General features: G+C 27.9%; 1 protein-coding gene across 1 annotated transcript; it reads left to right on the top strand.

Moving 5' to 3' along the window:
* Positions 1–216: 216 nt before the first annotated feature.
* LOC129959922 (uncharacterized) lies at positions 217–6,792 on the top strand. Its single transcript, XM_056072824.1, has 3 exons — positions 217–285; positions 2,552–2,619; positions 3,634–6,792. The coding sequence occupies exons 1-3, from the start codon at positions 283–285 to the stop codon at positions 3,947–3,949; spliced, it is 387 nt and encodes a 128-aa protein (XP_055928799.1). The 5' UTR covers positions 217–282; the 3' UTR covers positions 3,950–6,792.
* Positions 6,793–13,351: the final 6,559 nt, after the last annotated feature.

The following is a 13,351-nucleotide window of genomic DNA, read 5'->3' as shown; positions in this document are numbered from 1 at the left end:
GCATTTGATTCACTTATCCACAAATCGTAATTTATACCTGAATCAAAAAACGATCACCTCTGAACCAGTACCCCCAGTGGTATTACTCTCGACATAGAGAACTTTGTGACCATGACAGATTTATGCGTGCGCAAGTCACCACACACATTGAGCCTTTATGATAGACTCTGTTCATAAGTATTTTTTTTTTTTTATCCAAGATTTAAAATGAAATTTTTTAACGATACCGAAAAAGAATTCATCAAAGAAACAATAATTAAACAAGCTGTAGAGCAAGTGACAATGGTAGGTGTGGTTTCAAAAGATGAAAATTTAAATTTGCCTGTTAAAAAACGAAAGAGTTTAGCAAAAATTTTGAAATGTATTACCGAAGAATCATCTAAAAGTTTTGCGTTTGAAGGAAAAGCGAGTTATGATTGGTCACCGACATGCTATGATTGGTCGATTTCCTTCGCACAGACTTTTATGCTGTAGCTACTGCAAACCTACATGTTTATTTAGTTCCTGCGTATCTTTTCATCCGTCCTTTTTCAAAATGAAGAAATTAAATCTTCCAGAGAAATACAAGCATAAAATAATTGAGATTGATGAGAATAGAGCTATTTTTCGCATTTCTGATATCATAAATAAAGAATTAGAACAGGTAGCAATTTTTCAGTGAAGTATTATTAAAATAAGACTTGAAAAGCAAGCTATTATTTTAAGGAAAATATTCGGCCGATTTATTATTTAATTTTCATGTTAAAATTATTACCGTAAAATATCTATATGCAAATATACTATATTAAGATATTTAGATGACATTAAATGGTATAGAAATTATTACAATTCTTATTGAATATGCATGTAAAATAAAATAACACAAGCAGAGGTTTATTTTTTAATTTCATATTAAAATTATTACCATAAGATGTTTATCTGCAAATGTGTTATATTTATTAAAATATTTAGATAAAATTAAATGGTATATAAATCATTTTGATTAACACTAAATATGCATGCAAAATAACACAAGAGGAGACACTATTGAATCAATAGAAATTCAAAATAAATGAATTGATAATCAAACTATTTCTTTTGGTGATTTTTTGCAATTTAAATATAATATTAAATTTATCTATGTTTTATCTGAAAGCAAAATATATAATTTTATGGAAAAAAAAAAAGAGTTTAAATAAAATTCTTACCTTTGGCAATGAAAAAACCACTTATAAATTGATATTCTAAAATATGAAATGTTGATGGTATGTATTAAGAAACAGATAGCAGATAAATGATGTAAAGTGATAAGCACTGGCTGCTCCTCGAATATTTCAATTCTGTTATTGAAAAAAATCATAATATTTCTGACTTATCTTGCAATGAAAATACAGCATTCCCAATGGTTTCATTTTTTAAGGATTGCCCAGAGATTTCTGGCTTTTCCTTGAGCTATAAACTTTTAGGAAGATCCTTTTCAGCAAACTGGAATTTTAATTGAACTCTGTTTAGTTAATAACTTAATATGAAGATTTATAAATATATAAATAGTTAATACATCTCTTTTGATACTTATTTCTTGCATTTTTGTAACACATATTTTAGGAATGGATTAAAGAATATGAACTAAAATCAGAAACAGTTTTGCGTGTTCAGAGAACACACAAATCAACTGGGCGCTTTAATGTTTATAAAGGTGCTTTAGATGCCAGCACAATGTGCAACAAGTAATAACTAATATTTTATTGCTTCGAATGCATTACATGTGTTATTGTAGACACTTTTTATTTTATTATTTAAATAATAACAAGGTTAGATTTAAAGTTTATTTTGCATGTAGCAAGAGACATATTTGTATCTGTCTAGCTACAGATATATTCAATCGCATCAAATTCCATTATAATAAGTATTTGTATTATTCATGTTTTTAAATTGTTTTAATGTTACAAATCCATAAAAGTTTTAGAGCTTTCATACTCTGTACTATATATTGACTTGTATTTTTAACTAAGGTCTGATCTAAAGCTCATTTTGCTTGTGGCAAGAATGATATTTGGTGTTTACCTTGTTACAGAGCACTTAGCAAATATTGTATAGTTTATATGTATTTTCCTAGTATGGAAATATCTGTTCTTTTTATTCTCTTTTCAATCTTCTGACCAGTTCGATAAATGAAAGAAAATCTGATGATTTTTTTTTTGTGATCTTCATAACACACATTTCATGAATAAGAGCACATCTTATGTTAAGAAAATATTTTAAAAATTTCAGATTTGGCACTAAATTGACTTGAATTTAAAAGCTGTACCTGTTAGGCCAGTTTCACCCAATGAAGGGTTAAGAATTGAAATAAAATATTGATTTTTTTATCATTTTAATAAATTTATGATCTTTAAACACATTTTAAATATTGTTGAAATAAAAAATAAAGAAATTAGATTGGTTTATTATTATTTAATGTTTTTAAAACATTACTTCATAGCTTTACAAATAATATTTATTTCCTTCTACTGGAATTCATCAACACTTAGTACTCTCATTATCTATAATTATATTAAAACTATTTTTACAGGTATCAAAACATATGAAAGAAAGTAAAAGTACTGGATTCTCTGCAGTTCTTAAAATCACTATTCAAAGGTAAGTTTTAATTATTTAAATTTGATAAATAATAATAACAAATAATATATATAATAATATATAATCAAATATATGAAACATAGATGGTATTTATTGAGAAACAGATTGCAAATACTTGATGTACAGTGTTGTGCACTGGGTTTTGAATTCTGTTATTAAAAAAAGTCATATTTGTGCCATGTTTTACTATGCAGGAACAACATTTCCATAGTTTGGCTTTTTTTAAATTGCCCTTAAATTTCGTCTTTTTTTTTTTTTTTTAAGTTACAAACTTTTATGTAGTTCCTTTACAGCAAACTTTAATAGTTTCATAATCCAGTATTATCTAATATTTCATATCTTAAGTGTAAAATAAAATTTTTAACTAAAAAGAGATTCTTAATTATTTTAATAGCTTACAAATATAGATTATTTTTATTTTATTCTTATGAATTTAAATATTAAACATTTTAGATTTGTCATGTAGTGTATATAATCTGTACATGAAAAATATTTATATTTTCATTACTTTTAACTAAATTAATACATGACAGGTAATTAGTATATATTGTCGCATACATGACTGGTTATCCTATTCTATAGACTGTGATTTAAGCTTCTAATACAAAACTTCATCAAGAATTAACTAATGAATTCAGTTTTATGATCAAATCCCTGTGCTCATTAAAAATAAAATGGAATTTATTATACCTCTTTATCATGAGTTGTCAAAATATGGAGATATTTTTATTTTGTGTGATTATTTTATTTATTTGTCACTTATATACTTATAAAACTAATTTTTTTTTAAAAAATCAGATAACATTTTTCTCCATATGTGTTAATGTCTAATATCTCCTTCATTTAAATATTTACTTTTCAATATCAATAATTATTTCTTATATTTTCAGTAATAATTTTTTCTCTCTAATATTATTATGAATTATCATATTTTGAAAAACTTAAATTTGCTTTGCTTTTATTTTTGCCATTTAATATATCCATGGTAAAATATCCAAACTGTTTTGATTACAGGTACTTTTCACTACCAAAACACAAAGAACCACTCCCAGATGTTGTAGAGTGTCCTGCATTATGTGAGCTTTCGTACTCACATACTCATTTGCTTGATAATATTGCTGTTAAAAATTTCAAACCATTATCAAAGCTAACACAAAAGCATCTGATAGAGTTATTTGAATTAGGACACACAGCAGCTTCTGCAAGACAGATGTTGCAAATGGAATTAGAGCTTCAGAATAATGAAGATTATGAAGAAGCATGTATGGACAGTTCTAAGCTACCAGCTACCCTCAATATCTGTAAATCACTTGCTGAATATCAAATTTAGGAAAATCTATGGGTCACGAAAAGAAAGTGATATCATCAGTGAAATTTAAAAATATATTTCTTCTTACAATCAACAACCATTCTATAAAGCTGCTTTTTTAAAAGAAAAGAGCATTTTGGAGATTGCTATAGTGATTCCAATAATGAAGTGAAGTATAGATTTACTTAGCAATGTTCAAGAATTAATAATGGTTGATGTATCTGGCCACTGATTAAATCATCATGTTTATTTTTTATTTCTCCAGGTGTAGCTGGAGGAGTACCTATTGGTGCATCATCACAAATGCAGAAGAAACTAATGTTTCTCGTGAAGGAGTGAAACTTCTTTGTGACTGTTTCCCTGAAAAATATTGTTTATTGCAAAATGGTCAACTGATTGTAATGACAGATGCTGATCTAAAAGAAAGAGAAGTTCTGAGTGAAATATGGCCTAATTCCACTTACTTACTCGTCAGTTTCATGTGCTGAAAGCAGTGTGGCAATGGCTTATGAACAGTGAACATAAAATTCTAAAAGAGCACTGTCAAGAATTATATATTTCTTTTAAAACATTTATGTATGCAGAAATGGAAATGCAGCTGAAAGAGTTGCTTCAAAATATGTTGGAGAATAGCACTGTCAGGAAATATGACAAGTTTACCATATGTTTGAGAAAGTTGTTCTCCAAAAAGCAATTATGGTGCACTTGTCGTAGAAAAATGCTCTTTACCTGGGGAGACAATGCAACAAACTATGTTGAAAGTTTGTTGAAAGTTTGTTTAAAGTTTTAAAAGAGACCATACTTAGGCAAGTAAAAGCATTTTGCTAATTTCAGCTATTGGACTTCATCACAAAGTTTGAGAAATATCTACATTGTAGTTATTTAGATTTTAGTTGTGGGCATTCTTTCAAAAAGACTAGTACAAAATTTTTTGTCTAATTATAAAGGGATTCAGAACATCATATCACTAAATAAGGACAACGCTTATTTTGAAATTGATCACTATTTTGTTGATTTGGAAAGTTCCATTTGTACTTGCTTTGTTGGTATGAATGGAAAGTTTTGCAAGCATTTAAGTGCTGTGATTCTAAAGCAAAATAAACAATCAACATTTGTCTATTCACTAAAAAGTAGGAAATTAATGTATAAAGTGGCTACTGGGAAAAAAATTGGATTCAAATAGTACTTGCTACCTTTAAGTTTTAACCCATCACACAATGCAGCTTTCCTTCTTTCTCAGTCTAATGATGCTCTGCATCTACAGATTTCTTCTACGACACCTTTACATTCTTCTAACGATATACTTTCCCAATCTGATAATAATGCACTTCCAAATTCTTCAAATGACACACTTTCACCTACGGATATTAACAAATTTTCAAAGCCTTGCAATGATAGCAAGATGGTTCTACCAGCTATTAACACTACTTCACAGCCCACAGCTTATCAAAATTCAGACAATGAAACAGATAAAAATGAGGATTACTTACAAAAATTTGATGATATAATTAATCGGATTAAATCCGAGCACAAAAACAATCCCGATATTTTTAAGCCAGCAATAAAAAAAATAAAAAAATGGTGAAGAATGTAAACAAGTTTGGAAAAACGAAACTGGATTGATGTCTGCCTTGCATAACTTTGGAAGGTACTTGTAATGGCTCACCACTAGAGCAGAAAAACTGCCAACGTGACGAGAAGAAGAGAAACCAGTTCCAGCAGAGATAAGGGGAAGAACATGACCTTCGACCCTTCACTTGATCTGTGGAAAGCAAGCAGTGAGCGACTTTCTCCATCCCGATAGTACTTTTTTAAACTTGTTTTTGTAAGCTTGTTAAGTTTGCATTAGAAAATTCACAAGATAGAAAATAAGATTTAATGTATGGCAGTTTAATGTTTATATTATATTGTTGCAAATTAATTTTTTTTTTTTTTTTTTTTTAAAGACGAAACGTTTTTTTATCCAGTTTTGAAGTCTGTTTAGCTATAGATTTCTTAATTGTTTGATGCTTTACTTTTAATTTTTATTGCTGCAAAAATTGAAACTGAAAGAGTGATAAATTTACTACAATATACATTCAGTACATGAATTTAAAAATATATTGTTAAAATTTTAGCTAAACAGTGGTTGGGTTTCTATTAAGTTTATTTTAATTTTCTTTAAAGTATAGCTAATGCTATATTCTGTGGGTTAATACTAATAACTTATCATTTTTTACACCACATTTAAAGAGTTTAATGAAAGAAAGTGTCAAATCGCAGTTTGGAAACTTATGCATTCATCTTTAATAATATGGTAGGATCTATTCTATAGAAAATTTAAGAAGATAGTTTCAATATGAAAAGTCTTGTAAGTGGCTTTCTTGTAATTTTATACATTCTAAACCTAAATTTCTTTAATTCATTAAAATGTCATTTAGCGCTTTCTTCCACTAACCTCTTCAACTGTATGATGAAAGTTGGAAGAAATTTACTTAGATTTCTTCTTTTATTTTTCTCTCCTTTTAGAAATCTTAACTACTCAAGCAGAGTTCTGAAGTGCAGCAGAAGGAGAGGCAATGAAATACCTGTCCAACCTAAAGCAATTGCAAGAAGAAAATCAATTTATTGTGAAAGGGAAGTCAAGATGATGGAAGACCAGTTAAGCGAGCATTACCACCTGCCCTAAAAGAACATGCAGATGTAATTTTCTCTGAGTTACCTAAAAAACATCCAAAAAACAAAGCATAGTTTGACATATTGTGTTGAAAACAATGTATCTTTTCCAAGTTAATTAATAATTTTATTTAATTTATACTTATTATATTTCTATCATGTTTTAAAAATGTGCTAGAACATTCTAACAGGATTTGTATAGTGTTAAATAATTGGTATTAATATGGTATAAAATTTTAATGCTATTATGTTATTAAATAGCACTTATTTCATGAAACTGTTATATATTAAATATTTTTCCAATTTATTTTTATATATTATATTTAAAATTAAAGAAGTTGAAAAAAGTACTTACAAGTTACTCTGTTCTGTATTGAAGCATTTTCATTCTTCATTTTTTAAAACAGACCTTTGAAATCAGAGTCCTGAATTTTTTATTGATGCTATATGTATTCACTTATATTAACCAAAGTTTTCATATAATCAAATTTGAGCTGTTATTAAATGGGATTTGAAGTTATTCTTTACATGTGCATTCTGAAACTTACTCCTGAGCATTAAAGTCACTCATCCCCTGCACCTTTTTTTTTTCTTAGTTTTTATTATTTTCTGCAAAACTCTAAAATTCTTGAATAAATAAATTATTTTCAAAGTAGATAGTCTAAAGCAGTGTATAGAAGAAACAAAATAAATAAATAAAAAGAGAGAGAGAGACTAATTTATGATTTTTTTTATCATATAAAATAGAAGTTTAAAAATTATTTTCAAGGGATGGAGAAGATGCATTGAGGAGCATATAGCCTCAAAGGACTTTCATATTCCTTTCCAGCAGAAAATTGAAGTAGTTAGTGACATAAAACATAGTTTGTGCTTATTTAAAATATAAAACATTAGATATTTATGATTAGGCATCTATTTAATGTAATTAGTGAGAGTTTTTTTTTTCTTTTTTTTATCCTTATAATTAAATTGGCTAGTTAGGCCAAAGGATGAAAGGCGAAGTGAAGAAGGGATTTAACACAGTGCCTCTACTTAAAAATGATAAGCACATTTTATTTTAGAATATTGAGAATAATAATTTTTTTTAAAATTTCACATATAAGAAAAAAAATATATGAAATATTTATAGTTTTTCTATTTTCTGTAAACCTGTATTTCTATATCAGTTTTAAATCTATCAATTAAACAAAGAGAGAAAAAGCATTAGGAAAAATGTATCCCTAAGCCATAAATTTTTTCATTCTAAGTATTCATTCACAAATTTTTTCATTCTAAGTATTCATTCACAAATTTTTTCATTCTAAAAAGTAAGCTTACTACAGTGCGCGAAAAAAGTATAAGGACAACATGTAATTGCATGAAAATATGCTTTATTTCCATTTCATCTAAATGAACTTTTTATATTTCTTACTTCTGCTGCATAATTTTGTGATAACACTTATACCACATAAAAAACATAATTTAGCTTCAAAATATTGATTTTACAAAATTTAACATTAAAGGAAATGCGGAAAAAATTATAAGGACATGTTGTAAAATACTTAAAAAATGTTTCAATAATCAAGAAAACTATCTTTTTTTTTCAATCACTTGAATAAGCCGAGAGGTCATAGATCCTGAAAGATCTTTTAAAATGTCCAGATATATTTTTTCCCAAGCTTCTTTGATAGCGACGACAAGATCTTGTGTACATTGATACTGTGTGCCGTTTTTATAAACTTCTCGGGCTAGAAGTCCCCGTAAGTTTTCGATTAGATTAAGATCGGGACTTCTCGCCGGCCAATCAAGTAAATTTACAGAATTAGCTCCAAACCAGAGTTTTGCACTCGTAGAAACATGTATCAAAGCATTATCCTGCTGAAAAATATAGTCCCCTGAAGTAATTAGTGGCACTACAGGTAACAAACTTTCTCCTAACATATCAACATACCTGTCCGAATTCATTTTACGGTTGATAAATACAATTGGAGTGGTTCCATTTGCCGCAAAAGCGCCCCATACCATAACCGAGCCATCACCATATTGACGTCTGGAAAACACTTCCTTGGTCTTTCGCAGATCATACCAAAAATAACGAAACCCATCCGGTCCATCAAAATTGAACTTTTTTTCGTCCGAAAAAATTACATCAGCCCACTTTTGACCAAGAGAAATGTATTTTTTGGCAAAGTAAACTCTTCTTTTCTTATGATGATTTGTAAGAGGGGGGCGTGACACTAATTTCCCATAAGAAACTTGAGGATATTTACTCAAAACATTTTGAACAGTCCTTGTTGAGCATGGTAAACTCAAATTTTGTCTAACTTCATTTGCGGTTTCTCTTTTCTCGCAAGCTTTCCTTACAATCATTCTTTTCTTGTCGACGAGTGAGAATTTCTGGTCTCCCAGTTAGCTTTTTCATACCATACATCCCAGGATTTTTTAGAAAATTATAAACCACCGTTTTAGATCTCTTGATTTTTTTTTTTTTTTTTGAAATTTCCCATCCACTCAATCCACATTCTCGAAAAACAACAATTTTTCCTTTTTCAGAGTCAGGAAGTTGAGTTCCTTTGGACGCCATTTAAAAATTCACACTGAAAGTCGCCGAGTGGGAAATTCTTTTCACAAATGAATCTTTTAACTCGGATTTGTCATTTTATGCTTTCAAATATGCAAATTTTTAAATAATTACTGGAGAAAAAGCAATGTCCTTATACTTTTTTCCGTTTTCATTTAGGTTTAAAAATCAAAATTTAAATTTTAGCAGATTTAAAATTGAAAATTTTAATTACTTTAAGCATAAAATATTTTAGTTTTACTTCTATTTTTGCTGCAAAAATTTGCATAAGATTCTGTAAACAAGGCTTCTAGATTTGGCGATTTTTCGCGTGTCCTTATAATTTTTTCGGGCACTGTTTCAACAATTTAAATATATGAATTATTTTCACTGAGAGATATCAAAATAATTTTTAAAAACATAAATGGGTACAAAAGTCTTCAAACTATGAATGGTTTAATTTATTTATAAAAAGAGATCTTGTCCCAATTGAATTTTTTAAAAATAAATAAAAACCTAATTAAATTGAGGTTTTTAGATATACTCCATAAATATAGATCACAAAGGAGGCAATAATAGATTATAAGTATTTAGAGGATTTGTGTTTAAAGTCAATATATATTTTTTCATTAAAATAATTTATGTGAACAGTAAAAACCGTGCTAAATCTATTTTGTTTTGATAGTTAATGTTACTATTACTACAACTAAAATATTACATTATATATATTAAAAAATTTCCAATTGAAAAGAGTTTTTAAAATAATTCCTAAAGGAATAAACATGTTATTTTTCATTTTAAAGTACTTAGCAGTGATTTGACATGTTATATCATTTTTGTAACTTTATTAAATCATTTTTCATTGTTGAAGGAAGGAAGTCATATTATTTGCTGTAGACAAAATTCAAATTGTATTCACTTGTGGAAATAGTAAATTATATTTTAAAATATTGTTAGAACTTAACTAATATATTTAACTCACAAATACTAAAGATACATGCTTTTAAAATTTTAATTGTTTGAATGGCAGAAGAAATTGTTTTCAAATGGAGTTGGGGATATCTGACTGTAGTTATTGAAAAATAAATATTGAAACAATTCTTTTTAAAATGTCTTAACAAAAATTTTGGAATAATTAATAATAGTTTTGGAAAATATATTAAATTTCTTAATACTATTTATTACTCTGAAATATATTTTTATATAAATAAATGAAATATGTACATTTATCTCCGTTCCCCCCCCCCACCTTTTTTTTACGGTTTACATGTAATATTAATCTTTAACACATATACAGCCGAAAGGATCAAATCCTGAAACCTATATTCAAGACATATACAAATTTCAATTTATTAAAAATATTTTTGTGTTTCTTCTTAATATTATTTTGATATAACTAAAAAAAGTAGCAACGAAGTCACATATTTATACGTTTTGGAGCATTAAGTAATCTCCCCCCATATGTAGTTGATAGGAAAGTAACAAATGTTCAGCTACAAGTTTCAATGGCTGCATCAATTATCTAATAATGGCACGAAAATCGTAGAAAAATAAGAAGTATTTAATTGCTGCATCATATATTTCGCAATTACGTTCATATAGTTTTTTTTACTTCTGTGCATAACCAACATTAATTAATTCTATTACTAGTTTCATAAATTAGAAATTGAAACGTTTTTCACGATTGAAAAAGTTTTCTATGTGGTTTGAATTAATGTTTCATTAAACACAAATATTTAGAGAATACAATTATTGTAATAAAAATTAGATAGTGTTGAAAATTCACTCGTATATCTTTCATAAAACTAATTAAAGCAGCAAGGTTTGAGCCAAAAAAGCGATAATTACACGATTATGAGTGCAAAACATTGGCAAAAAGATGCCAAGGCTTAAACCAATCAGAGCACGTTGGTATCTTTTGCCGTAGAGTTAGTCTATACAATCTGCGAACTCGCGAAGGAAAATGTCTTAAAGCATTTCAAAAAATTTTATTATTGCCAGATTTTGATATTAGCGATGATTCTCTAACTTGGTGGAATACGCATTCAAAAGCTTTTCCAAGCCTTGAAATTCTCACTAAAAATATTTAATTATTCAAAGCACAAGCGTACCTTCCGAACGAGTTTTTAATACAGGCGGTAATGTAATAATGGCGAGAAGCATCACTTTTGCCAAAAAACGCTGAAAGGCAACTTTTCTTTTTTATCTCAAAATAGTAAATTTATACCTTTGCTTGGAATTTAAATGTTTACTAAGTATTCTTTCAGTATTTTCCCTATTTTATTGGGTATGTTGTTGTCTTTTATTTGGAAATATAAGATTTATTAATTTAATAAATATTCGTTCTACCAAAGTTTTACATTTGTATGCTTTAGAGTTCCATTGTCCTTCTAAAATCCATTTTGATTTAATTATTCTTTAAGGAACTAACTCAAAATTATATGTTTTGAATTAAAACCGCATTAAATAAAATTTTGAAATATGGCCCAAAAAATTACATTTGAATAAACAATGTATGTAAATATTGCATTTTATTCAAAGTTTACTGTGCAACGAAACAGTACAGCAAACTGCACCAAGCACAACATTTCTCCCTAATGAAACTGAAATTCAGTAATTTGGTGATTGGTTCTTTATTGTAAAATTTCACACCATTTATATCAAACTTTTAAACTGACATTTATATATATATATATGGATTTCATGCTTACTTTTAAATTTGTAAGATTATTTCAGTTATTATTTTTTTTTTCTGTTTATAGTATTTGTTGTTCATTGAAAAATTTAATCTAAAATTGTAAGCATATAATTAGATTTATTCTAAAATATATTAAAAATATGTCAGCAAATTTCTTTACTCTTTTTTATGTTAAGTCAATATATACTAAGCTAAATTTAATTTTTTTTCATTTTTTAAACTATTTATTATATTATTAAAATTTTAATGCTCAAGGAATAAAAGTATAAAACTGACATTTTTTTTATTAATATAGTTTGTGGTAATTGTGATAATTTACAGAACTAGTCTTTGGTAAATAATGTGTTGACGTATTAGCAATGATAAAATATCATGTTGGCAAAAAAAAAGAAGAAAAAAAATTAAGAAATTAAAAAGTCTGAGAAATTAAAGTTCCAAGTTTACTCATTTTGACGAATAAATTTTGATTCTAATCAAACTATCGATGCAGATCGAAATTTTATCTTCGAAATCAGCTTTAGATTGTATATGAACTTAATAAGTGTTGGGGTGTTTGTTCATGATGTTTTTGCTTTCACATTTCAATGCCTGTGCTTTACTATACTATGTACTTTTATAGTTAAAAAAATATATAATTATTCTAATTTTTATCATTAAAAATTTTATTTCATAATATATTGATAATTTTAATAATATTTATTTCATAATAAATTGAGTTGTTTCTTATTTGTTTTAACGACTGTATTTTAACAGCTTATCAGTTCGGCCATCATTTGATCTTTATCTAAATTTTAATGCTCATCAATCTTGATTGATGAGTTCTTTCGATACCTATCGGTCTTTCGACAATTTTCGATAATTGTCAGTCTTTCGATATTTATAGGATTTTCGATAATTATCGAACTTGTTGACCCTGATCCAACATTCATGTTATCGATAATAAGGATTTGGAGGTATCATTTTGGAATTACTTCGGAAAGTAGTTTATATATTGTTGAATTAACAGACGTTTATTATTTGGTTTTATTTTATATTATATAAGATTGGAATATATTGTTACGAATATGTGATGCGGCTTCCCAGCATAGTTGGTTCCGTGGGAGGTCCCAGAGCTTCGCGACAAACTTGGCGACCATTTGGCGACTTTGGCGCAAAAATAGATTATACCCGAAACATCGAGAATTTTCCCGATCCGTCCATTAGGAACCGAGTTACGCCTCGAACGTTCCAGATTGGTTGAGAGGCTTCTAGCCCCGCCTCCTGAAACCTATAAAAGGAGGAGGCCGCAGCTGCTAGGGCAGAGTATTGACTTAGCAAACAATAAAAACCTTGAAATTTTAGCGCCACAAACCCCAACTAGATTTGGTCCCAACTCTGCATCGACAATAGATTTAGCAATCACCAAAAATTTCTTATATAAACACCAAATAACATCCATCCCCGATCTGCCCTCTGATCACAACCCAATAGAACTTAAATATGACTTTAATATCACCCCAATAATCATCAATAGACAAAAAGTCACTACTGA

This window comes from Argiope bruennichi, chromosome X2 (assembly GCF_947563725.1).
Source record: "Argiope bruennichi chromosome X2, qqArgBrue1.1, whole genome shotgun sequence".
Classification (NCBI taxonomy): domain Eukaryota; kingdom Metazoa; phylum Arthropoda; class Arachnida; order Araneae; family Araneidae; genus Argiope; species Argiope bruennichi.
Note: the sequence above shows the minus strand (reverse complement) of the source record. Positions and strands in the feature narration are given on the sequence as shown.

Excerpts from the sequence above, each read along its gene's own strand:
- LOC129959922 (XM_056072824.1), top strand. Across the intron at positions 2,620-3,633 it reads CTTAAAATCACTATTCAAAG|GTACTTTTCACTACCAAAAC; the intron begins GTAAGTTTTAAT and ends TTTTGATTACAG.